This window comes from Thunnus albacares, chromosome 8 (assembly GCF_914725855.1).
Source record: "Thunnus albacares chromosome 8, fThuAlb1.1, whole genome shotgun sequence".
Taxonomy (NCBI): domain Eukaryota; kingdom Metazoa; phylum Chordata; class Actinopteri; order Scombriformes; family Scombridae; genus Thunnus; species Thunnus albacares.
Genome location: NC_058113.1, coordinates 17,756,741 through 17,783,211, shown reverse-complemented (window position 1 = coordinate 17,783,211; position 26,471 = coordinate 17,756,741). Strand labels below are relative to the sequence as shown.

The 26,471-nt window shown below is 37.1% G+C and overlaps 2 protein-coding genes and 1 pseudogene across 2 annotated transcripts; all 3 read left to right on the top strand.

The window, feature by feature from the left end:
* The first annotated feature begins 1,069 nt into the window (after window positions 1-1,069).
* Window positions 1,070-4,328, top strand: LOC122986676 (annotated as a pseudogene).
* A 219-nt stretch (window positions 4,329-4,547) lies between these two features.
* Window positions 4,548-10,362, top strand: LOC122986674 (C-reactive protein-like). The gene is made up of 6 exons (XM_044357971.1): window positions 4,548-4,567; window positions 4,755-4,792; window positions 5,932-6,096; window positions 6,448-6,550; window positions 6,659-6,956; window positions 9,927-10,362. The coding sequence occupies exons 2-6, from the start codon at window positions 4,756-4,758 to the stop codon at window positions 10,143-10,145; spliced, it is 822 nt and encodes a 273-aa protein (XP_044213906.1). The 5' UTR covers window positions 4,548-4,567; window position 4,755; the 3' UTR covers window positions 10,146-10,362.
* An 11,375-nt stretch (window positions 10,363-21,737) lies between these two features.
* On the top strand, window positions 21,738-23,480 carry LOC122986675 (C-reactive protein-like). Its single transcript, XM_044357972.1, has 5 exons — window positions 21,738-21,780; window positions 21,945-21,999; window positions 22,428-22,530; window positions 22,618-22,903; window positions 23,033-23,480. Exons 2-5 carry the CDS (start codon window positions 21,945-21,947, stop codon window positions 23,249-23,251), a joined length of 663 nt encoding a protein of 220 aa, XP_044213907.1. The 5' UTR covers window positions 21,738-21,780; the 3' UTR covers window positions 23,252-23,480.
* Window positions 23,481-26,471: the final 2,991 nt, after the last annotated feature.

Sequence of the window (26,471 nt, the reverse complement as noted above, 5' to 3'; positions counted from 1 at the left end):
GCACTACTTTGTAGTTACTCCCCTATATGTGAATGGGCCTATACTTAAAAAAATTGGCAGAGGGCCACAATTTCTCCATGTTTCATCACTTCTCCCCATTCTTTGATAATAAATCACACACCCTTCCACATGAACTTTTGATTGTTCATGCAAGTCATTGTGTGCTGTCAGATGTTGCCTGTCTCTCAATCATTAAAATTACTAGTCTCTTCCATGGATCCACTGGGGCCAAAAATCAGCACAGTCTAGGCTGATATTTAACAAAGACATGTTTTTGGTACTTTGACACCTGCTTGAGTATAAAATCACACATAAATTACCTTACATTTTGTCTGCTGTTGAAGGTCCATCAGTTAAGACTCATTGCTTATTGGAAGGATGAGGCTCATTAGAAGAAACTGAATGAAACTGAACTGACTCTCTGAATATCTCCACATTTTTAGCTCCACATTTTTAATTACAATACAGGTACTGTAGATGTGTGGCTGTGATGAGTAACAGGATTGAGATTGTTCAGATTCTCGTGGTAACAGGCAGTCAGCAGTTATTTTTGCATGTAAAACAATCAACTTGAATAATAATTAAATGATAAATAAATTGGAAATTGACATGCAAAACACTTGACCACATTTTAAACAGAAATATTACAAAAATATAGATTATAGGCACTTTAACTGTAATTTTACCAGTAACTAAGAAGGTGCAAGTCTATACTAGAGCCATCAGTACAGAAGCAAACACATAAATCCAATGAGGGCAATGAGGAACAAATGAGGGTATAAAACTCACAATCTTGCACATGGTTGCACACAACAACGTGACACAAGATTCAACGTTACATCAAGGCATGATATACATTGCAAACCAGAGGAATTTAACATGACTGCACTGTATACAAACATTTTTAACCTTTTCTACCTACATTGTATGTTGTAGCACGCCAATGTAACAGCAAATTTATCTGTGGTCTATTAGACACTGGTAGTGAGAGTCTTAACAACACCAAAGTATTTGATCTATTGCATTGAATCCCGGCATTTTTCACAGTTTTTATTTGTCTTTGTATAAGATGGTGTTTTTGGTTCTCCTGATGATGCTGACAGCCTGTGCTGCCAGACCTTAAGGTAAAATATATCTTCTTTATTTAACAGAGGGTATACCAAAAAGAGCACTAAAATAAAGATGCATGCAAGTGTCACAGGGTTTACAGGAGTTTTTCTTTTGATGTTTGTTACCTTTATGCTGTCTTTTAGGGTATGTACAATTTATTTTTCTCCTACTAAATAGGAAATAGAAAAACAACAGATATGGGTTTTACATTAAAAGCACACTTCATATAACAATTGGGCAAAACATGTCAAATGTATGATAAATTACCAATTTTGTCAATAGGCATACATCTATTATCTTTGTCATAGCAAAATGTTTTTGGTTTTTAATTAAAGAATTACAATACAGAAAAATAGCATCTTAAATAGGTATTTAGAAAACTGCTTGGTCAACAAGTGAGATGTCAGGATAAGCAAACAAGTCCAAGGTGCAATGGCAGGGGCAAAGTCCATAAACAGTTAAGGGGTGATGGCAGACATCAAAAGAGGAAACAAACAAACACAGTAACCTTGGCAGAGATTCCAGCTTTATCATTTTCTATGAGATAGTGGCTATAGGCAGGTACTGCATGGGGCAAAGTTAAGCTATGAACTATAGGTGTGGAAAATAGTGATGTTGTAACCACTCACATACATTACATATATTTTAAAAAAAAAATTTGCAGTTTAGTATTAGCCATGCTAGTGGCGTGGCTCTGGATATGGTAAAGTATAAAGCAAATTCAAAATGTTTTAGAATTGTTACGAGTCAATTAATCTAGTTATTAGGATTTTAGTTATAAACTAGTTATAGTTTGTCTTTCCTCAAAACATCTCTTTCTGAAACATTTTTTGATGGAGTATGTCTACTGAATAATAATTAATTTGTTTTGAATTTCTCTAATTTTTTAAGATCTGTCAGGTAAAATGTTCACCTTCCAACAAGAAACCAACATGCTCATGTAAGGCTGACTACATCAAGACAAGTTTTGAGCACTGTAACCGTCTATGTCAGGTAGCATTGTGTTGACTATATAAAATAAATGAAATATCCCACTGTACAGTACCTGTGACTATGAAAAGCATCATGCATGATAATGTCTTTGTATTGTCTGCAGATCCTTTACGGACCTTCGTAGAACCCACTCTTTTTTCTCTTTGGCCACACCATCTTTTACCAATAACTTCATGTTTTGGAAGGATGGTGGAAACGATAGGTTTAGTTTCTATGTCAAGAACTCAAATGCAGTATTTGAAGGCCTAGACTACAAGCTGAACATGTGGCACTCTATCTGTTCCACATGGGACTCTGCCTCTGGACTGGGGTAGCTGTGGTTAGATGGAAAGCCCCGAGTAGGAAATTCACCAGGTCTGTATCAAACATCAACGGACCCATTCTGATTGTTTTAGGACAGGTACAGTCGTATTTTTAAGCATCATACTTAAATGAATAGTTTGGGATTTTAGGAAATAGGCTTATTCGCTGTTATTGTTATTCGGAGAGTTTGGAGAGTATAGCTAGAGCCAGCGGCCCAATAGCTATCTTGGCACAAAGACCAGAGACGGGTAAATAGCTTGCCTGGCTCTGTCCAAAGATAACAAAATCAGCCTATCAGCACCTCTAAAGCTCAATGATTAACACTTTACAACAAGAAGAACAAGAAGGAACAAGAGTAAAAATGTCACTTCCCCGTTTTACTGGTGAGGTATGTGCTATTGCTGTGATTTTATTTATTTATTTATTTATTTTTATTGAAACTTAAGAACAGAACAGTTAGAAATATGAATGTAAACAAATGATATAGCATTGCAAGTACAAATTAGTACAAATAAATTATTATAAATAAATAAATATAAATATCAAGACAGACATACAGACAAAAAACAAGAACAGAAGAACAGAGAAACAAGCACATACAGTGAAACACAATTTAAAAAAATACAAAACAACAACAACAACAACAAAAGACAGAGGCACATACACAAGGCAAAAAGATAAAGCATATATTAGTCCTTCATGGAGCAAAGTATGCTATATTAGTTTTATGGATTTCTTTTAAAGAAAGTTAACAGAGGTGAGTAAAGAATCTGTTTTGTTCTGTTTCTGTCTGTGTAGAAAGAATTTTGCTATTGGAGCAAAGAAATTAACTACGTAACCAAGTGTTTGATGCTTTTTGTCAAAATAACAGAAAATGTCTCTGAGGACAAAGGAATATGTGGAGTTGACTTTGGCAAACAAAGACTAAGATCCTCCAATAATTTCAAAGTTTTCTCACAGGTAAAGAACAGATGATTAGGGGTGTCTTCACATTTTCCACAGAAGGTACAAGACCTGTCAGTATCTGCAAATTTAGCTAGAAACAAGTTTCTGATATTGATCTTGTGAACAAGTTTTAAGTGGGTTTCCTTCACTTTGTTGAAGATGCAATATTCGTAAGGTAAAGACCAACACTTCCAAAAGTGCTGTAGAGTTCCACTTTGTTTGTCTTAAAAGTATATATATACCAGTCCCATTCTCTTGAATGAGAAAGTGTGTCCAAACTTTTGAATGGTACTTTACATATGTATATCAGAAAAATATATTGTACACTATAGCTGTTGTCTCAAATGTCTTTCTCAGGAACAGGATTCCTACGGTGGTGGGTTTGACATCAAGCATTTGTTCGTTGGCATGATGTCTGATGTCCGCATGTGGGACTCTGCTCTTTCCCCCTGTGAGATTCAGCACCACTTGGATGATCTAAATTTCTCCCCCAGGAATGTGCTCAACTGGAAGGAGCTGGAGTTCCAGACCATAGGAAGGGTGCTGATAGAAGATAAACAGATGAACTGTCACTAAAGTCACATTAAAACAGAACCTTAAGTGATGCTCCATACAAGGTTTTACAAATCACAAACCTTCTTTGAATGGACACTGCACTAGTGAAGAATCAATATGACCTAATATATCTTTATACTTTAACATGCTTGAAATGCAATGACAATTCTTGAAGAGAACATACAAATATTTAAGAAGCATAGGAGTTTTTAAAAATGGGAATGAGGGGTCCTGACCTGTCATTAGGTCCACAGTACTAACAAGGTGTACATGTGTACCGCCAACCACATCAAAATGACCTGTAAAATACTTGTTCCCCAACATTTAGTGGCCTTCACAGTCACGTTCATTTACCAACATACCATCTATCTGTTGTAATCTTAACTCATGTTCACGTTCACAAATAAAGTCAACAGTCTGCACTTTGTTATCTGTGGTTTTATCAGCATTGTGTTCACATCTTTATTAGGTGAGTAACCTGAGGGCAAATTACATCAAATATCAGCAATCATTAAGCTGTGGTAGATGCAGATTACTCAATAATCTCACTCAAAATTGATACATTTTATTGGTACATTTAGGGTTTATGAGCAAGGCAGTGATATATTTATGGGTGCCCATTTCTCTCTGAGTTGATCACTGTTCATCACTGCTGTCTCAGGTGAGTAACACACAAATTGACACACTGTTTCCACACAGTCTGTAGGTTTACATTACAGGACACAGGACAGGGGAAACATCTAAAAAGCTAAACAAGATTAATCAACAAACCGATGAAGAACATACAAAAGTGAACAGGCTAAATACTTTAGTATGAAAAGCTGCTCTGTTTATTCTGGTGTTTACAGGATGTTCAAGTTAGTGCTGCTGTTCCTGACAGTGTCAGGTAAGATCTCACTGCCTTCATTCATCTGATACTTTAACTTCAATATATATTGACAACTAATCTCTGTGCCATTGTGTCATAATATATAAGCAAATATTTATTTTACATTACATGACTTATTAAGTGCTTTGCCAATTATGTGATTTTTAAGTGTCCTTGTCCTTTAAGTGTCCTTGACCAAGGACAAGTATGTTATTTCTCATAATTCACTTTCTCATGATCCTGTTTTCCAAAAATAATTATTCCGAGATCATGACAAGGAGGTTTTCCCAGTAGATTGTCTTGATGAGATCACAAAATAACTGCAAAAAATAGCTTTTCATGCAATCACGAAAACAACCTTTTGTAGAGATTATAAAGTATCTTTCACGTGATCATGAGCAAACCAAACAAAAAATATATTTCTTTTGGTTTTTAAGAACATTTTTTTTACTATCTCAACAGTTTGTTTTTTTTGTAGAAGTTCACAGAATAATTATCATCATGATAAAATCTGGAAAACATGTCCATGATTTGACCTTCAGTTCTCTCTCATACTGTTATACTCTTGATTTATTTGGACTATATGAAAAAATGTATCCCAAATTAGACACTTTTAACAGACTACTGGTTATTGTGAAGATACACATGACTGCTCAATAGAAAGAAACACAAGAAATATCTCAGAAATGGAGAAAAACATTGTCAAACATTCACCAAGGTCAGAACATATTGATTTTGTTTGATGATCCCAATTAACTTTGATATTTTGGGAGTCATAATTAATTGTGGTTTTGTAGTTTGTTTCCTTCGCAGTAAAACCTTTGACTGTGGCAAACAGTAGCACAATCAGAGCAATCAACCTGTATGGAGTTTAGGTTTGATCATTATTGATTTATTACACTGTTAAAGACAAGATGTGGCTTGGATATTATTCTGGCACAATAGTTAACAACTGATGAAAAACATCCAACAGTTAGAGATATCTATCTGTTAACTGGGAAAGTTATTTGTTTCATCTTTTGTTTTGTGTATTCAAACATGCACTTGGGTTTGCGTGATCATAGATCTTGAGTGTAAAGGTTGGTTCACAAACCTTTTCAACCTGTGAAGAAACAGCCAACAAAAGCTAACTGGAATATAAATGATTCCTATCACAGGCCTCCAAGCTGTCCCAGACACAGCCCCTATAGGTTTAGAGATGGCATCTTCCTACAAGCTTCCTGACGACTTCCAACAAGGTACGGAGCCTTCCAGCAGATTCCTCGATGACCTCAACACTAGCCTGGTGCAAAAACACATCAGTGAGATGAGTCGGAGGGCTGGTAAGTAAAGACACACTGATGTACTGTCTGTCAAAACCTCAACAAGAACTAGTATAGAGAGAAGAGAGACTTTGCAGTTTAGTATTAACCATGCTAGTGGCGTGGCTCTCGAGATGGTAAAGTATACAGCAAATTCAACATGTTACCAATTGATTGATCTTGTTATTACGATTTTAGTTATGACCTAGTTATAATTTATCTTTTTTCAAATCATTATTTTATGAAACAGTTTTTGATGCAGTATATCTACTGAATGCCTTTTTTGCTACTATATAATTCATTTGTTTATTATGTAGGCTAATTAACATGAACACTTTTCATTCTGATTTTGAATTTCTCTAATTTCTTAAGATCTGTCAGGTAAAATGTTCACCTTCCCACAAGAAACTGATACGGCTCATGTAAGGCTGACTACATCAAGACAGGTTTTGAGCGCTGGAACCGTCTGTTTCAGGTACAGTAGCATTATGTTGACTATACAAAATAAATTAAACAATCCACTGTACAGTATCTGTGACTATAAAAAGCATCATGCATGACAATGTCTTTGCAATGCCTACAGGTCCTTTACAGATCTTCGCAGAGCCCACTGTTTTTTCTCTTTGGCCACACCATCTTCTACCAATGACTTCCTTATTTGCAAGCTCGATGCAAACGATGTCTTTGAGTTCATTATCAGGGGTCAATGGGCAGGAATTGGAGGGCAGGACTACAAGTTGAACATGTGGCACTCTATCTGTTCCACATGGGACTCTGCGTCTGGACTGGTGCAGCTGTGGTTAGATGGAAAGCCCTCGAGTAGGAAATTCACCAGCTCTGGATCAAACATCAACGGACCCATTATAATTGTTTTAGGACAGGTACAGTTGTATTTTTAAACACCATACTTAAATGAATAGTTCAACATTTTAGGAAATAGGCTTATTTGCTATTATTCTTATTCGGAGAGTTTGATGAAAAGGTCGATCCCACTCTCATATCTGCATGGTAAATATATAGCTAGAGCCAGCAGTCCATCATCTTATTCACACAAAGACCAGAGACGGGGAAATAGCTTGCCTGGCTCTGTCCAAAGGTAACAAAATCAGCCTATCAGTACCTCTAAAGCTCACTAATTAACACCTTATATCTTGTTTATTTAATCCATGGAAAAAAAAAAAAAAACACAAGTGTAACACAAGTAAAAATGTCAATTCCCCATTTTACTGGGGAGGTATGTGCTTAGATAAGAAGATCAATCCCACTCTCATGGCTGCATGATAAATATATAGCTTACAATTAAAATTTACAACTTACAATTTCATTTAGCAGATGCTTTTATCCAAAGCAACATACAGCTGAGAGCTGATACAACACAAGCAGGGATCTAGTCAGGAGAGAACAACACGAGTAAGTGCCATAAAGCTAAGTTTGAGTCCATTAGGACGTAGATGCCAACAGGCAGAGCATAGAGGCAATGCATAGCGTGCATAGACCGCATACACTGATTTTTTTCTTTTGTTTTGTTTTTGTTTTGTTTTTTCTCTTCCTTCAGTCCATCAAGTGCAGAGGTGTTCGCGGTCTTTAGTCTTTTCTTAAAGATTGAGAGAGACTTTGCAGATCGAACAGAGTTTTGTAACTCGTTCCACCACCGGGGAACTACAGAAGAGAAAAGCCTAGTGAGCAACTTAGGGCCATGTTTGTGGTGGTGGTTCCAGGCACCTTTCATTGGCAGAGTGTAGGGAGCGGGAGGGAGTGTAGACCTGAATGAGGGAGTTCAGGTAGGCAGGAGTCATTTTAGTTGCTGTTTTGTAAGTGAGTGTAAGAGTTTTGAATTTGATGCGGGCAGCAACTGGGAGCCAGTGGAGGGATATCAACAACTGCGTGATGTGCTGTTTTGGGCTGGTTGAAGACCAGCTGTGCCGCCATATTCTGAATCATCTGCAGATGTTTAAACGTACATGCGGGGAGGCCTGCCAGTAAGGCGTTGCAGTAGTCAATGTCTGATATTACAAGAGCCTGTACCAGGAGTTGTGCTGCATAGTCAGACAGGTAGGGTCTGATCTGCCTGATGTTGTACAGGGCAAATCGACACCACCGAGTGATTGAGGCCACGAGAGCCTAGTTGGTCATTGATCATGACACCCATGTTTGGGGCAGACTTTGTGGGCATGAGTTGGGTTGATTCGAGTTGGAAGCTGATGTTTTGTTGAATAGAGATACTGGCTGGGATGACAAGGAGCTCAGTCCTAGGGAGGTTAAGTTGACGGTGGTGTTCTTTCATCCATGCCAATATATTGGCAAGGCATGATGAGATCCCAGGTAAGACTGGGAGCAGATGATTGTGCCTAGTGAGGTGGTGTATATTGAGAAAAATAGGGGACCAAGCATTGACCCTTGAGGAACCCCTGTGGATAAGCTGTGCGGTTTGGACACTTCTTCCTTCCAAGATACTCTAAAATATCTCCCTGAGAGGTAGGACATGACCCAGCAGAGGGCAGATCCTGGGCGGATACCAAGCTCAGTGAGTGTTGAGAGGAGGATTATAGCTAGAACCAGCAGCCCATTAGGTTATCTTGGCACTAAGACTGGAAACAGGGGGAAATAGTTTGCCTGGCTCTGTCCAAAGGTAACAAAATCAACCTGTCAGCACCTCTAAAGCTCCCCAATTAACACCTTACATTGTGTTTATTTAATCCTTAGAAAAAAAACCCTGTTTCACTAAGGGGTTATATATTTTTATTGCAACATAAGAACTGAAAAGTTAGAAATATGAATGTTAACAAAAGGTTCAGCATTGCAAGTACAAATTAGTACAAATAAATTATTATAAATAAATAAATATATAAGAACATCAAGACAGACATACAGACAAAAAATAAGAAAAACAAGCGCACAGTAAAACACAATAAAAGAAAAAAACAAAAATGCAAAAAACAAAAAACAACAACAAAAAAGACAGAGGCACATACATAGGCAAAAATCAGATAAATCATACATTAGTCCTTCATGGAGCAAAGTAAGCTATATTTGTCCAGCAGTTTTATGGATTTCCCTTTTTTTAAGAACGTTAACAGAGGTGAGTAAGGAATCTGTTTTTGCTAAGAAATGATACATGTTTGGTACACCTTTCAGTACTCTTTTCTTGTGTAGAAAGAATTTTGCCATTAGAACAAAGAAATTAACTACATAACCACGTGTCTGAGTGTTTTTGTCAAAATAACAGAAAATGTCTCTGAGGCTAAAGGAGTATGTGGAGGTGAATTTGGCAAACAAATAAAGACTAAGATCTTCCTATAATTTCAAGGTTTTCTCACAGGTAAAGAACAGATGATTAGGTTTTTCTTCACATTTCTTTTTGTTTTCTTTGTTTTTCTCTTGGAATTTATATGTTTTTATATGTCATTTTTTTAAAGGAATTTTTTAGATATACAGTATATCTTTATCCTTTCTGTTGTTGTTGCACTGCTCCGGGCTGGGAGGAACAGCATTTCATTTTTTGTGTATGCAAATACGCAAGAAAATTACAATAAACTAAATTTTGAATTTTGAATCTTGAATCTTGAATTTTCCACGGAGGTTACAAGACCTGTCAGTATTTGTAAATTTAGTTAAAACGAGTTTCTGGAATTAATCTCCAATTTTGTTGGAGATGCAATATTTGTATCTAAAGACCAAGCCTTTTTCCAGCAAATAATAACAATGTATAACCTCCAAAATAATTAACCTAACTGCCTTCTGGCCCCAACTACATATTTAAACCACCCTTACAGACATGAGTGGTAATAATCTTCTCTCTAACTCAATCAGAAAAATATGTTGTACAATATTGTCTCAAATGTCTTTCTCAGGACCAGGATTCCTATGGTGGAGGGTTTGTCGCTCAGGAGTCTTTCACTGGCATGATGTCTGATGTCCACATGTGGGACGATGTCATTTCCCCCTGTGAGATCCAGAAATATGTGGATGATCTATCTTTCACCCCAGGGAATGTGCTCAACTGGAAGGAGCTGGAGTTCCAGACCATAGGAAGGGTGCTGATAGAAGATAAACAGATGAACTGTCAATAAAGTGACATTAAAACAGAACCTTAAGTGATGTACCAAACAAGGTTTTATGAATAACAAAACGTTTTCATCAGTGTCTTCTTTAAAATTGATGTCACTGACTGTGCAATTATTACATGTAATTATATGAACGTGACATTGCAGTATATGTGATACATCTTGGGTTGGTCTGCTGCTGATTTCTTTAATATTTTTTGTGATCTTTTTGAAAATGCATTAAAATGACTCACTTTGCACTGTAGTCCAGTCTCATGTCCAATCTTTTATAGCTGTCTGACATGAAACAGCTCAACAAGCTTTGATGCAAGACATGTCTACACTTAGCTATATTTTATAAATTACATCTGTCTACCTTAGTCTATATGCAATTATAATTTCAGCCCATTGGTACTGCTTAGTTTACTGCATCAGTGTCCATAACTACATACATGATCTAAATTTCACCCCGGGGGAAAGTGCTCAACTGGAGGGAGTCATAGGAAGAGTGCTGGTAGAGAATATACAATTGACCTGTCACTAAAACTTTAAAACCAGACCATCAGTGTCTTACCAATATAAAGTCATAAATCAGGTTTTCTGTACTTTTGAGACTAGAATTTTTTTTTATGTCTATGTGTTGCCTGCATTAATTGTTCAGGGTTAAATGTGTCCTGGTTTTAGTGTGAAACAATCATTTATCCAGTCAAAGCTAACTTTGCTAAGTGGAAACATGACTTGCCATTGCAATAATGTTTGTGAAGTTAAAACCAGCGGAAATTGAAAAAAATCAGATTGTATTGTATCAATGCTAAATGTAATTTAGACAAACATATTACTCTTATGGATTATACACATTCAGTGTGATTAGTCCAATGCATGAGTAGTAGCTTGTCATTACTGTATATTTCTACTCTTTTTATGACTACAACTGTTTCATTCGTCCTTTCAGTTATCTCTCAGCAGTCTCATTTGTGACTGCTAAAATTTGTTGTATTTGAGGTAAGATCAAACAACTTTTTCCCGCCCTCCAATAAAGTTGTTTTGTGTTTAATTAATTCTGTGGTTCAATAATGAACAAAAACGAAATATTGTAAGAAAGGAAATTGTAAATAATAAATTGAATATTGAACACTTACATGGTTTCATAAATGATTAAATAAATAAATTCACTGTAGCAGTTTATCACTGCAGAAAAGTGGATGGTTTTCTGTAAGTGGTCATAATGGATTAGGACTATTAAGGTTCCAGACTTGTGAAGTTTTAAAGGGAGCTTTAAAGAGGAACTCTGTTTACAGATAGTCTGCTCCTTATCTGTGCTTGAGGTTAGCGGTTTGAGGCTACATTAGCCACTACCCTAAATCTTCAACCGAAATGTCAGCTGCATTGTGGGTAATGTAAGGAAGAAGAATGCATTTAATAAAAAAGACTCTGTTCTCTGGTCTTACTTTGATTCTGCTGCACAATTATGATCCTTTTTTAAAAACTCCACCACCACACCCCTCTTGTTTCAGGAATAACGTTATGGCAGCTAGACAGTATCTGACAGTATCTGACAGTATCTGCCAGACTGGTGTAACACAATAGCACCAGCACACAGTAACATTGTTTACCACTTTCCTAATTCATGCAGACAGCATATTTTTGTAATAATTGAAATTTTGCAACCAAATGATATTTTGTTTTAGCAAACTATCCTGTTGAATGTTTGTTGTCTATTGTTGAAGTTATTATATTTATGTTTATCATTAGCTAGGTAAACCAAAAACATTTTTGGCAATGAAACCTGCATATCTTTGTACCGACCTGCTTGGTTCTACATAGTTAAAAATTTCGATATACTAGAGGGGGAAAATGCATTTCTTTAAGCTTTTTCAGGCAATATGACAATTTTCCTTTGATTTTTGGAAAATTATAGTTCAAACTTTATATAAAAGAAAAGAATGAAGACAAAAATTATAAACTTGTGGATAGTCATCCTTCAGAATTTCATTGTACCTAAGTTTCATAAGTCCATAACCTTATATATTAAGCAGTTTAATATTTTCAGCCTGGTTGCCAGAATAAAACATTGGCATTGTACATTTCTGCAAACCACAGATACATTGAATATCTATGTTTCAACACATGTAATACATAGCATATTAACATTTCCAGAATACGTATCCTATCAACATTTCAGCATTTCCAGAATACGCATCATATCAACATTTCTAAAGTGATGTATTTCACATGACATTTATATGAGCTTACTTTCTTATTAGGAGGAGGAGTTGGTGGATTGTTAGCAAGTTTCTTGGCAAGCAGCACAGTTTGAGACAACCTCGAAACCAATGCACACTTCCATTTCAACCCACAAAACCGGGTGTTCTTAGTGAGACGTCAGGACATTTGCAGCCGTTTTTATTTTATTTTTTATTTTATTTTAACCCAAACCATGATCTTTCCCTAACCCTAACCAAGTGGTTTTTGTACCTAAACCTAACCAGTAGGGGTGTGCCCAAATACAAATACGTTATTCGGCTAAGCATAAATAGTGTTTTTTTTATTAATATTTGTTTCATACAAATATTTTTAAAATTCTTTGTTTTCAGGAAGGAAAAAAACATATCTAATACCAGTGTACAGGTCAGTTACATCGTTATCACAGTCTCTCTCCTCTGCTCCACTGTCACGTCTATCAGCAGGTCTCATCAAGGGGAGTCACATCCACCTGGTACGTGACGCACCTTTCCTTATTTGGACATCACTCCTGGTGCAAAGTGCAAAGCAAGAATCACCTTTGAAGTTCTTCCCTACACATTACATGCTGTGCTGTCTCTGTGTTATGGGTGTATAAATGGGTAGAGGCCTGTCTGCAATGAGGCAGTGAGTAAAGTTTTAGCTCAGTAGCCAGCACAGTCATCTATGATCTGGGAGACTCCAGTTCAAGACCCGGTGTGGGGACTTCCTTCGTAAGGTAGTTTATTTATGAACACTTATTGTAACACTTTAATTTTTTAAAATAAAAAACAAAAACAGGATTTTTAAGCCTTTTTCCACTTTTATTCAAATACAAAAACAAATAATTTTGCTGCCTCAACAAATACAGATACAAATACAAATACTGGACTCTCTGCACATTCCTACTAACCAGACCTTAACCTCAGCGTTGTCACATCATAAAACATCACTATTCAACGGATAATTGCCAACATTGAAACACAGACATTCAACATATCTGTGGTTTGATTTTTCTGTATTAACTGTATTTGCAAGAGAAATAAGTTGAGGATTTGGATGGTGTTATTACAATGCACTCACCAAGTGCATTATACCACAAATTTCTCTTGGCACTTTTCAACATCCCAAGTGTACATTTCACAGATGAATTTTGTGTGAATTCTTCATTAAATGTTTTCTAGGCTCTGTGCCTTTACCCACAATGTATATATGCTAATATAGAAGTGAGTCTTCATGGCTGGACACACATAATATTATTATGGGTTTCAGAGATGTCTAGGTGTGTGAAATTAAACATGAGTGGAAATGATTAATAAAAGCTAGCTTGTTTCACAGCTTTTCTGTGTGTTGTTGCATCTTAATTTTTTCCCAGGGCGATACTGGAATACTCTCATTTATACATCGGCGTGCGCGTGCACACACACACACACACACACACACACACACACACACACACACACACACACACACACACACACAGCCAAATACACCAGCAGGAAATAGGCTAAAATCAACAGCAGTTCCTGGTAATGGGAGCATAATACAATGCGAGAGGGTGTAAAGGATTGCAGATTGTGTGCAGATAATTTTGTTAGATGCTAGATAACAGGATGTCTCTGACTAAATGTTCTGCTTCAGGCAGAGAAGGCGCAGCATATTTCTCTTGTATAGCAGCCTTCTGTCATGGAGACAGCTGCTCTTTTTCCTCTTCTGCCTCTGGATCGTTTGATTAATCTTTGTGTTGTACATACTGTACTAACATCTCCTGTTGTTCCACACCTGTCATTCTGCACCTGCCCATAAATTGTCCCTATTGAGTCCAAGTCACTTGACACTATTTTATTTGAGTGTCCAAATTGCACTATATTCTGTAGTTCCGTCAAAAATAGGTGCTTGTATGTAAGACTTTATATGCATAGAAATCAGATTCAAATGGTCCAAGACTATGCATTCACACATTTTTTTCAGCTCTCTATTGTTCCACTGTTTCTATTTATGTAAACAAGCTGGAATTGTTACATTTTATAAATATATATATAAACATACTATATTAGCTGTTTTTCATCAGATATAAAAACCTGTCCAAACCTTAAGTGTAACAATTGTGATTGAAGAGTGTTGCCTTGTTTCTCTCTCTCTCTCTGTCCTGCCCGCCAACTTTATCAAATCCTGTCTGGAAGCTCAGTCAAACTCAGGGAGTTTTCCCCTGCTGAGTTGAGTGTGCTGTCTAGTTGTCTCAGTCTGATCCCTCTCCAGGGTTCATCCCTCCAGCTGATCTGATGCCGTTCTCCAGGAAACATTCGCTCAGAGCTGCAGGCTTCTCCCCAGTCACTACTGGATCTCATCACATCAGTGGAAATAGGAGCATGCTGACTCCTCCATCACACAAGCTCTCTGCAGAAAGGACATAATATTTGGATGTGACAGTACAGATAGGCCCTTGATGGTGTGCTGCAGCAAGTCATTTTTGTTGATACAGAGCTAAGAACATCCCTGATAACTGATAGAGGTTGATGATGAGTGATCAACCTTCAGTCTGTACACATGTAGGCAGGCATATCCATGAGTGTGTTAAAAATTCAAGCGCACAATCTGGCATTGGAAAAAAAAAGAAATAAGGAATAGGTTTATGCCTGTAGCCATAATCCTGCAGCAATTTTTTCAATCTTGAATCTAACTTATCTCATGCAGCTAATCACCTCTTGAAAGTCTTGATTTCAATGCATTTTGATTCAGTGTTCCTCAATACACTGAAACTAAATTACAATACACGTGGTACCATGCATAGATTTGTGTATGGACAGTACAGACAAGTCTCTACCAATGTCAAGGTGTTGCTGAGTTGTCCCTCCCAATATTTCTACCAATCTCAAACAATCTTGTCATTATCTTAACTCTACATAACATTACTGGTGTTGTCACAGTGTTTTGTCACAGTGTTTAACTTTGGTCAATATTATGTTGTCAGACACCCCCCCAACTCCAGTGAAATGTGTATCATGAAGAATTGAAACTGTTTAGCAAAGGGGTCCCCTTACCATCTCATAATCCATTATACTCTCTTGATGCTTTCCTTGGGAAAACTGTCAGTTCGTCAGGGAAGACATGAATGAATGAATGATGACATGTTCAATACCTGGCAGAACAGTTTTGGAGTCAATGGCGGAAAGAATACCTTGCCAACATAGCTCTCAAACATTGGCATTCCCCAAGAAAAAATCTAGAAGTTGGAGATGTAATGATGAAAGGAGATCACATGCACAGGAACAAATGGAGACTGGGTAGAGTTTCAGGAACTACCACTGACAAAGATGGACTAGTAAGAAGAGTTAAGATCTGAGTCGGTGACAGGAAGCTTGGCAAGAAAAGGGAGCATCTCCAGCTGGAATGGGAGCAAGGTATTATGTGATTCAATTTGTTTTTATGATTATGTGTAGTGATATTTGATTTGGTTGATTCAATGGCGAGGGAGTGTTTGAATGTATTGCCATTGTAACAGTCATGCTAACATTAGCTTTGTACCACAAGATTTGTATGGATATCTGTAATGTCATGGTAATGCAAGCTTCATGTGCTTGTACCAAATGTTATATGTCAGTAAACATTTTGATTAATGCCCATATGTATGGTAAATATGGCATACAAGTAATGTTTGTTTGTTTCTTATTTATCTATACTGTAGCTCTTCCGGTGTTTCATCAAGACAAGGTGTAACAAAAGGAAAAGTAAGTTTGTGTTCAAAATACGAATGACGGCTGAACATGAATAAAGGCTTCTGGAAACATCAGTATGCTTCACCATTGTCTGGCTGGGGTTTGCTACAGGTTAAATGAACAGGCAGTTTTCTAAAACTGATTGCCTTCACATAATATCCTCATTCTTATCTGACTTGTCCTTTCCAGAGAACAGCCTGGCTTGAAAAAATAAAAGAGAAAATTGTCAGTAGAAACAATTTGGGTCTGGAAGAACAACAACAAAGGTGTGTTATCCTACATTCCACTGACTGACAGAGAGATCTTTCAGTTTCCTCATTCATTTGTGATCTCTACCTGGTTTAAAGGATAGTCTGATATTTTTTTCAAGTATGCCAGGTGCTTGTAAGAACATTGAAACAGGTTTTGCTTACTGTAATTGCTCCTCTTGTTCAAACCAGCCATGACAAGATCCCTCCTGAATGTATACATAGAAAAGATATATTGCACAGAACAGATTATAGTTAAGGGAGGGGTGAAATAAATAAAGGAACAGTCACTGTGGATGATAAATAATTCCATTATTGCACTTGAGGAGAGGTAATGTTAAACAGTCATGGTGCTGAGATATAATACAGTCAGTGTCAGTATGGACAGTTGCACATGATCAACATAGTGTTTAAATGTGCGTAATGTAGCTGAGGTCCAGTTCAGCAGTGTGACAGCACTGAGATAAAAACAGCCAGACAGCAGAAGGGTGAAGATGCTGTGGGTTGGGTCTCTGCAAATGAACTGTTTCCAGTGTAACTGATGGGAGATAAAATCTTGGCTTCATTCTAAAGTTCATCTGAAATTAATATGAAGCTTCAACAGTCTGCTTGTCAAATCAAGGGGGGATCGTCTACTTACAGTCTTTTTACTACAAAGTTCCCTCTTTATGTCACTATCCTTCCACCAAAGCTCAGCAACCAAACATTGTCAAGGAAAGTACAAAGAGCAAATTTTGTACCAAAAAGACAGACATTTTGGAAGATAATCACTTGATTTGACCAGCTCAGATTGAAGCTTCATATTAGCTTCAAGTAAACTTACAAATAACATACATTTTTGCACAGAACGAGGACTGTGGATTTTGTTCCTAATAACCTATATTGGAAGCATGTTAGGAAGGAATCTCTTAATGGCCAGTATGAACAAGAGGAATCATAAACAAAAAATGGTTTCAATGTATACATGAGCACCTGCATACTGTTTTAAGATAGATTTGAAAAAAATGTGAATCTATCCTTTAATCTCTGTTTCCACTGTGTCACATAGCCTACACTCAGCCATGTAATTAGTCTGACTGCAGGACAAACATGTTGGATTTATACTTGATTGTATCAGTTAGTGATTTGGTTGAAGAAAGCACTGATGAAACCTGAACAAGAGGTCATATCACCTCATATTCTGGGATTTGTCACAACCTGGCTAAGTTGGAGCTCTGACCGCATAGTCCCACTCACTGAACTGAAACACAGCTGAACATTCAGTTCAGCTCACTAACTGGTGAACTGAGAATGATCGTTCGTGAAGGATAAGCCAGTGAGCTGAGAGTTTAGTTGGATAAAGATACTGTTTTCAAACTGAAAGCTGCTATAAAATAGTCCTACCCTATCATGTACAGCACGTATATTTTCGCAACATCTGATTATTAAATAAAGTATATGGTGCTACTTCGTACTTCGAGACATCGAGACCTGAGAGGGAGGGAGAAGGAGTGAAAGGATCTGAGACAGTCTCAATCACCCGTTTTTTCATATTGCAGGTTTAACCATGCATTGTAAACATACACACACACACACACACACACACACTCTCTCTCTCTCTGTTCTATAAGTGTATCCTTATAGCTGTCTTCTTTTCCAAACAGTAACATTGTGTGTGTCTGTGTTTGTGTGTGTGTGTGTGTGTGTGTGTGTGTGTGTGTGTGTGTGTGTGCAGCACTGCATGCAGTAACGTTAAATGTTAGCCTATGCAAATAGTATCATTCTAGATAATGTCATACATCTGGATTGCAGTCCAAGACCAATGCTGTTGAATCATTGCAGCTAAATGTTGGCAACCTGAATCAGCAGTGTATTTGCTGTCTTGAACAGACCCCATTCCTCCTGCAAACGAATCTTGAATCACTCACTCAGTGAGAGACCATGTTGAGACCACTGTGATCCCATTTAAGGTGAAAAGTTTCCCAAACTGTTCTAAAGCCTTACTCTACAGTTATAAAATCATTCACCCTTTGTGTAGATTTAGTTTCATGTTGAGTAAAATTAAATTTTCCAGTTGTGAGAGACTGTTGTTACTTCAGTGTTGAAGAAGTGATGCTGCTTAAGAAAGTTGATGAAAGCAAGGTGGGAGGACTGACTGAAGGACCAGCAGTTGCCCACGGTGTCAACAATGGAGAATTAGATTTATTGAATGTTTTTAACCGATCATGATGTAACTGTATCCAATAGGCCTATGTCATGTGGATGTATATATTAATGTGGGCAATGCACCCTGAATATGATGATTGAAATATTTTTTATGAGAATTCTGCTGGTCTTTGGTCTGTTATTAAACTAATTGTGAATCCTCCAATAAAACCCCAGTAGCTATTTGTTAATTTTGATACTTTACATTGAGGGTAAGTAATGGCTTGAAGTATTGAGAGACTACCTAGTAACTACTCAGTATTATGTACCACTTTAGTTGAGGGGGCACGAAAAGGGTAAGTAAACATAAGATAACGAAGAGTAATCATAATGGGGCAGCTGTTGCTCAGGAGGTAGAGCGTGTCATCTACTGTCATCTACAAATTGTTGGTTCGACCCCCAGCTCCTCCAGTTCACATGTCACAGTGACCTTGGGCAAGATACTGAACCCCAGATTGCTCTCAAAGGCTGCACCATCAATAAGTGAGTGTGTGAATGAGCATTAGAACTCCCAATGAGCAGGTTAGCACCTTGCATGGCAGCCTCTGCCATCAGTGTACAAATGTATGTGTGAATGGGTGAATATTAGCATGTAATATAAAGCGCTTTGAGTGGTCGTAAGACTGGAAAGGCTCAATATAAGAGCAGTCCATTAACCATTTACTATGAATAACGGACTACTTAGGACTACTCAGTATTACTACTTGAGGGGGCACAAATGGGTAAGTAATCATAAGATAATGATGAAGTAATAACGAGGGACTACTTAGTAACTACTCAGTATTATATATCTGCATGGGGTGCACAAAAACAGTAACTAATGTTTAAGAAATTATAATGAATGAGTCGTTACTAGCTTTGTGCCACTCAGCAGCTGGTTCAGAGCTAATCAGGAACGACTCATGAAGAAAGTGGTCAGTATGATCGATTCATGGATATTCATGAACTAATCATTACCTAATAATTCATTAATATAGGATCTCCCAGTCTGTTCTCTAGTAATTCATCAGTATCTACTATATAATCCTTCATAAAAATTATTAGGGAAGCGCTTGTAAACGGTTCATCAAATCAGGCCATTCCTGATTTGTTTCTCACTTATTTCTCAATTAACTAATCATTAACTAATCATTAGCTACTCAATGAAATTTGATAAGAAGTTACTTAAGAATTGCCCAGTAACTAATGATTTACTAGCAGTTAGTTCCTCATTTGTTCCCTGGTAACTGCTCAAAATTTTGTGCACTTTATTGTGTTATCATCATGACTTCCCTTCACTGAGTGTACTACTGATCCTCAAAAGGCAAGATAATTGATGTTTATTTGTGGTTTCAATGACCTACAAGCAACTGGTTTATCAATTTCATACTGTACATATGAAATATATGTTGAAAATAAAACACACACACTGTGACCTATTCTGTTGATGACAGGTGTCATACAGTATTACTTAATTCTTAGGGCTTCAGCCAAATTCCTTTTGAATGATTGGGTTTTTCAGAACAAAAGAGCAAAAGGAATCACATGTAAGTTTAATTATACCTCAGCCTGATGAAATCTCTTTCGGATTACCTTGATTTATTAGGGACCGAGCCCAAAAGGCACAGGGCTACTGTAAAACAGTAGTCCTCACCTAAGGGCGGGGACCCTATTGTTTTCGTGTGTTTCTTTCTTTCTTTCTTTCTTTCTTTCTTTCTTTATTATTATGCCACTTAAACCCATAATTTGACCCCCTAAACATGCTCAAAAATTTTGGCACGCAAATCAGGTCTGGTGAAAAATTTGATAAAATGTAAAAATTAACCCCCAAAGTGCCAAAATATGCTCTTTAGCACCACCTATGTAACTAAAATGGCCGCCACAGCCCGTTGGAATGTCGTAGAGAGATCAAACCAAAACTCAATTATTCGTCTCATCAAGACCTACAAATCATACACTGACACCCCTGTCCTAAATCCAACAGGAAGTCCACAATCAGCCTTTCAAAATAAGACTTTGCCCCAATTTTGGCCCCCGAACAAACGCTGTCTCCTCCGAGGGCGTTAATGGTATTGGCTTCAAACTTTAATAGATGACTTATGACTCTATGCTGAAAAAAAGTTGTTAAAAACTTTGCAATAACTTCAACGGTTTGGATTTTATAAGCCCTGAAAGTTGCAGTGCCACATCACCCTTACAATGTAAAACAATGGGGAGGCATGAACTTTGTGTCAAACAGAGGCTTCTGATGTCTAAACTATAGGTCTGACCACTTTCAAACCTGTATACTGGATTTGCCACGAAATTTCCTACTAAAATATGATTTTTAATGTAAGATTTGGCCAAAGTCATGGGAATTATGAGGAGATTTCACAAGAAGTGTACTCTGAAATCCTCCTCTCCAAGTGTTCCTGGTGATGTCACTTCCTCAGTGCTGTGAAACATTCCGCAATACACACTCATTATAAAATCACAGGAGGAGCAAGAAAAGACTTTAAAACTCAGACTCTAATATCTCAAAAACAATAAAAGATAGAAAAAACATGTAAATTCAAGATTTGTAGGTCAAAGTCTCTTGACTCATTTAAAGTTCAAATGAAGTTTGTATCTAAAACTATGTGGAAGCAGTAATTGTTCAAAAAGATGTGGGTTCACTCACACTCTCCATTCAAATGTATGAGTATTTTTCTGTGTCCAGTTGCAGTTACTTATTGTCTTTACACACCTGACAGTACACGTATCAATCAAACTTTCAAAATAAAAGCAAAGAAATATCTCTCATTTTTAAAAAGCAAAATGATCTGATCCCGACGGACCAGAGTATGACCAACGCTGCTTGCAGCTTTAATTTATTTCCTTATTCCTATTCCTTATTTAATTTTCATAGTTATTTTAGTACCTACATTGTTAAATTTGTTAAATTTAATCCCCAATTTTTCATTATTTTATAGTAACTAAAGAGCTCTGATTGGACGTGTATGAATATAATATGCCTTATAAGACCGCATTAAGAGCCCACAGTTAGTCATGTGCACTTTCCTGCTCTTAGTGACAACAATGCTCCATTAAGGAAGCTTCTAAAATAAGAACACAATATGTTAACATGTGCATGTTAATTGTGTTAAAAGGAAACAAAGGAAGTCATATGTGTGGATTGTCACGCATTGGGCAATACTGGATTCTGAGGCCAAAAATATCATAATCACAGATCCACGATTGAAATGCAGATACACCCTGGCAGGAATGAGGAAGCAGCAAGCGTATAAAAGTCACAGTGTTGACTGTTGCACACCACACCCTGACACAGACTTCAAGGTAAGATCAACACATAATCGATTCAAAGTTTACTGCACTTTTTCCCCCACATCTGTGTTGTATGTTGTATTCAGTGAGTTGATTTGTAGTGTGCAACAGCATTTGATTTATTGGATTTAAACTAAGCATTTTCAGTGGTGTCTGTTTGTATGTCTTTGTATCAGATGGCGTTGTTGCTTGTCCTGGTGATGCTGACAGTTTGTGGTGCAAGTCCTCGGGGTAAAAAAAATCTTTATTTAACAAAGGGAATAGCAAAAGGAAAATTCACAGTGAAGTTGTATGTATACAGATGTATACAGTTTGTTACCATTATTTGTTATCTATATTTTCCTAAATTAATAGAATGAAACTAAATATGATTTAGATTTTTTGCAAACATCATAATTGCAATTGGGCAAAACCTGCTTGTATAGTATAACTAAATTGCTAATGTCAAAGATATCTAAAATCTCTGTCATATAAGTATTTGTATTTCATAGCTAACATTGTGGCAGAATTTCATTTTCAAATTTAAAATAAATAACAGGAGATGTACTAAGAACCAACTGAAAAAAGAATCCGTTGAACCAGTAATAACAAAAGTATGTGTGTGTGTGTGTGTGTGTGTGTGTGTGTGTGTGTGTGTGTGTGTGTGTGTGTGTGTGTAGATCTGTCAGGTAAAATGCTTACCTTCCCAGAGGAAACTATCACAGCTAATGTGACGTTGAGTACACCAACAGAGGATTTCAGTGCTGTAACTGTCTGTCTCAGGTAGTGTTAAAAATGCAAAATGCATGAAAAAAATCCAATGTATCTCTCACAATACTAAGTATAATAATTTCTTTTCAATACCTACAGGTCCTTTACAGACCTCAGCAGAGGCCACGTCCTTTTCTCATTGGCCACACCCTCTGCTCCCAATGCCTTCCTGATTTTCAAGCTTCCTGATTTGTTTGATTTATATGTCATGGACAAAAGAACACAGTTTAGAGGACAGGACTACAAGCTGAATGCATGGCACTCTATTTGTTCCACATGGGATTCTGCATCTGGACTGGTACAGCTGTGGTTTGATGGAAATCCCTCGATTAGGAAATATGTTGGCGGATCAAAAATCAGTAGTCCCATTATTATGTTAGGCCAGGTAACATTTTATTGTTGGTTTATAGTTTTCCAGCAAATTCTGTAAATTGGTAATTTTGGATTCAATGTGTGTCTGTAAAGTATAGATTTCAGGGTTTTTTTAAATCTCACCTCTCTGCAATCTCTACAGGAGCAGGATTCCTATGGTGGGGGGTTTGACATCAAGCAGTCGTTTGTTGGCATGATGTCTGATGTCCACATGTGGGACTATGTCATTTCCCCCTGTGAGATCCAGCGCTACGTGGACGATCTAAATTTCACCCCAGGGAATGTGCTCAACTGGAGGGCGCTGGAGTTCCACATCACAGGAAGGGTGCTGATAGAAGACAAACAGACAATCTGTCATTAAAACAGAACCTTAAGTGATGTTCCATACAATGTTTTACAAATCACAAACCTTTTTCCTATCAGTGTCTTCTATAAAATTAATGTCACTGACTGTGCAATTGTCACATGTAATTATATGAATGTGACATTGCAGTATATGTGATATATCTTGGGTCGGTCTGTTGCTGGTTGCTTTAATATTTTTTGTGATCTTCTTGAAAATGCATTAAAATGGCACACTTTGAACGGTGGTCTAGTCTCATGTCCAATCTTTTATAGCTGTCTGACATGAAATATTTAATAATAAATAGCACTCTGCCTTCCATCGACAACGTCCTCAACAACAGCTCAACAAGCTTTGATGCAAGACATGTCTACACTTAAAAATACTTTATGCATTACATCCGTCTACTTTAATCTATATGCAGTTATAATTTCAGCCCATTGGTACTGCTTAGTTTGCTGCATCAGTGTCCAGGACACATTTATACTCAGTTAAACCTGTGCTCAGATAGTTATTCTCCTTCTCCGTGTAGTGTCAGGTTCACAAATCCATTTAATTTTTGCCTAGGTTTCCAGATGAATAAGTTAACTAACTAACAAGAACTGCCGCCTAAAAGGAATAGTTCAACATTTTGGGTAATACACGTTTTCACTTTCTTGCCAAGAGTTAAATGAGAAAATCAATACTCATGTCTGTGCGGTAAGAGTCCTTGACAGCCAAGGAATTTAACTCTTAGCATATAACTATTTCTTTACGGCAAGGAAAATACTCATTGAGATTGTTTACTTGTGACTGACAAATATGATGATAACCTTGTGGCCCTGGTGCCTGCATTAATTGTAAAGTATAAAGTTGTGTTCACTTTTGGACAACAACCATTCATTCTGCCAATGATTTATGATTCAATGGTTAATTTCTGAACTGATGTGACTTGAGAAGTTGAGTGCCTGGATTTAAAGACTACTGGCTTGTGACTACTGTATATGTCTCCTCTTTTTATAGCTTTTTCATTCTTCTTTTTATGACTCTACCTCATTTTAATTATTTCTCCTAAGCCTTTTTCAGAGTAGTATATATTATTACTTGTACTTGAGGCAAGCAAAACCAAAAACCCTAATAACTTCTGTAGCCAAACAACTGCAGCACTTAGCAAAGTTTGACAATAAATACACCAAATAAAATGTAAATATAATAAATCAGAAGTAGTCAGTAAAGAAATGGTGAACTCCACTCATTGACTTTTTTACACCTGGCGTAATAGTTTCAAGCTTATCTATGATTGCACCAAGTGGGACAACCAGTCTTTCTACATTTTTGACCAGGTTGACTCTCTGAAGGAAGTGTTGCTCAAACTGTAGCACTGGTGATGCTGCATAGGCTACTTGCAAACCTCCAGGGACTTTTTGACAATACAGTTTCTGCACGATAGGAGGCGTAGCAGTAACTCTACTACCCTAAATACCTCTCTTTTGACATTCCTGCTGAATCAATTAAGCATTATGTGCCGTGTGAGAACTCAGAAGAGGCCCCTTGTGGGGAGCTATAGCTGCTTCCTGATGTAATGGAAGGCAACTTTTACCTCAACAGACTAAAAGTTTGAGAGTTTGAGCGAATTGTAAAAGTCAAATCCACAGGACAATGGCAAGCACTTTTGCTTGAAATGCGATTTGCTCCCTTGATGCCCTGGGTCACGGTGCATGTACCCCATGCTGTGCTGAATTATACAGTCTTAAATGCAACCTACGATGCTATAGTGTTGCACTGCTGGTTCTGTATGAAGAAACAGACTTGATTTATCATATGGGGAAACACTTTTATTCAATTTATTTCATGCAACAAGACTAATTTTTTCTTTGAAACTGAAAAGCTCATAATTTCAGAGTTCATAGAGGGCAGAATGATGGAATTTAAAAATACATTAAACAGTAGATTAAATAGATTCTGGAAAGTCTTTTTTTCAGTGTAAAAACACAAAAATTGTCAGTGATGATTCTTTTTGATTCTTTATAACTGTTCACTAGTAAACTGTTTGCAAAGCACTTTTATGTGGGTGTTGAATGTGTACACAGCCTTGGATTTCACTGAGGAAAAACTCTATTGAGACAAGATTCATTTGGTTACTATCTGCAATCTCACCGCTATATGCCACTAAATCTTACACACTTGCCCTTTAATACAGCGTTGAATAGTAATCTTGATTAAAAACTTGTCTTTATGTATGTATTAAGCACAGGGCATGTGTATACAGTAATTTACTAAATATCTTTATTTATTTGAATTTTCAAAAAAATAATCAAATAACTTTGTAGCATTTAGACAAGAAATTTCAAATAATTTAATGTTAAGATAAACTTGTAACAAAGCACATTGTGCAAAACCTCAAGCTATGTCTAAACTTTGACATAGCACTGTACAGTATTTCATTCAAGAAAACAAACAAGTGTTGGTGTTACATACCTAACATTTCTCTTGCTTACATTCAACATCCAAGTGTACCTTTCACAGATAAATCCTGAGTGAATTCTTCATTAAATGTGGTCCGTGATCTGTGTGTTTACCCATCAGCTGTTTATTCATGCTCATATTGAAGTGAGCCTTCATGGCTGGACACACATAATCTTGTTATGGGTTTCAGAGTTGTCTAGGTGTGTGAAATTAAACATGAGTGGAAGTGATGAATGTAAGCTAGCTTGTTTCACAGCTTTTCTGTACGTTGTTACATCTTAATTCTTTCCCAGGGCGATATATTGAAATACTCTATCTCATTTATACATCAACATGCGCGCGCACACACACACACAACCCAACACACCCCAACAGCAGGAAATTGGCTAAAATCAACAGCAGTTCTTTGGTAATGGGAGAATAATATAATGTGAGAGGGTGTAAGGGATTGTATATTGTGTGTGCAGATAATGTTGTTAGATGCTAGATAACAGGATGTCTCTGACTAAATGTTCTGCTTCAGGCAGAGAAGGAGTAGCACATTTCTCTCGTATAGCAGCAGTCTGTCATGGTGAGAGCTGCTTCATCTTCCTCGCATCCCTCTTCTGCCTCTGGATCATCTGATTAGTGTTGTACATATAGTAGTAACTTCTCCTGTTGTTCCACACCTGCCATTCTGCACCTGTCCACCAGCTGTCACTACTGAATCTATCCCACCTCTACCGATCACCTGATCATATCACCTGCGTACCCAGCTGCTACTTATCTGCAATCAGTTCTAGGTTATTGAGGT

Excerpts from the sequence above, each read along its gene's own strand:
- LOC122986674 (XM_044357971.1), top strand. The coding sequence starts at position 4,756 with ATGTTCAAGTTAGTGCTGCTGTTCCTGACAGTGTCAG. Across the intron at positions 6,551-6,658 it reads GCTGGAACCGTCTGTTTCAG|GTCCTTTACAGATCTTCGCA; the intron begins GTACAGTAGCAT and ends CAATGCCTACAG. Across the intron at positions 6,957-9,926 it reads TTATAATTGTTTTAGGACAG|GACCAGGATTCCTATGGTGG; the intron begins GTACAGTTGTAT and ends TGTCTTTCTCAG.
- LOC122986675 (XM_044357972.1), top strand. The coding sequence starts at position 21,945 with ATGGCGTTGTTGCTTGTCCTGGTGATGCTGACAGTTTGTGGTGCAAGT. Across the intron at positions 22,000-22,427 it reads TTGTGGTGCAAGTCCTCGGG|ATCTGTCAGGTAAAATGCTT; the intron begins GTAAAAAAAATC and ends GTGTGTGTGTAG. Across the intron at positions 22,531-22,617 it reads GCTGTAACTGTCTGTCTCAG|GTCCTTTACAGACCTCAGCA; the intron begins GTAGTGTTAAAA and ends CAATACCTACAG.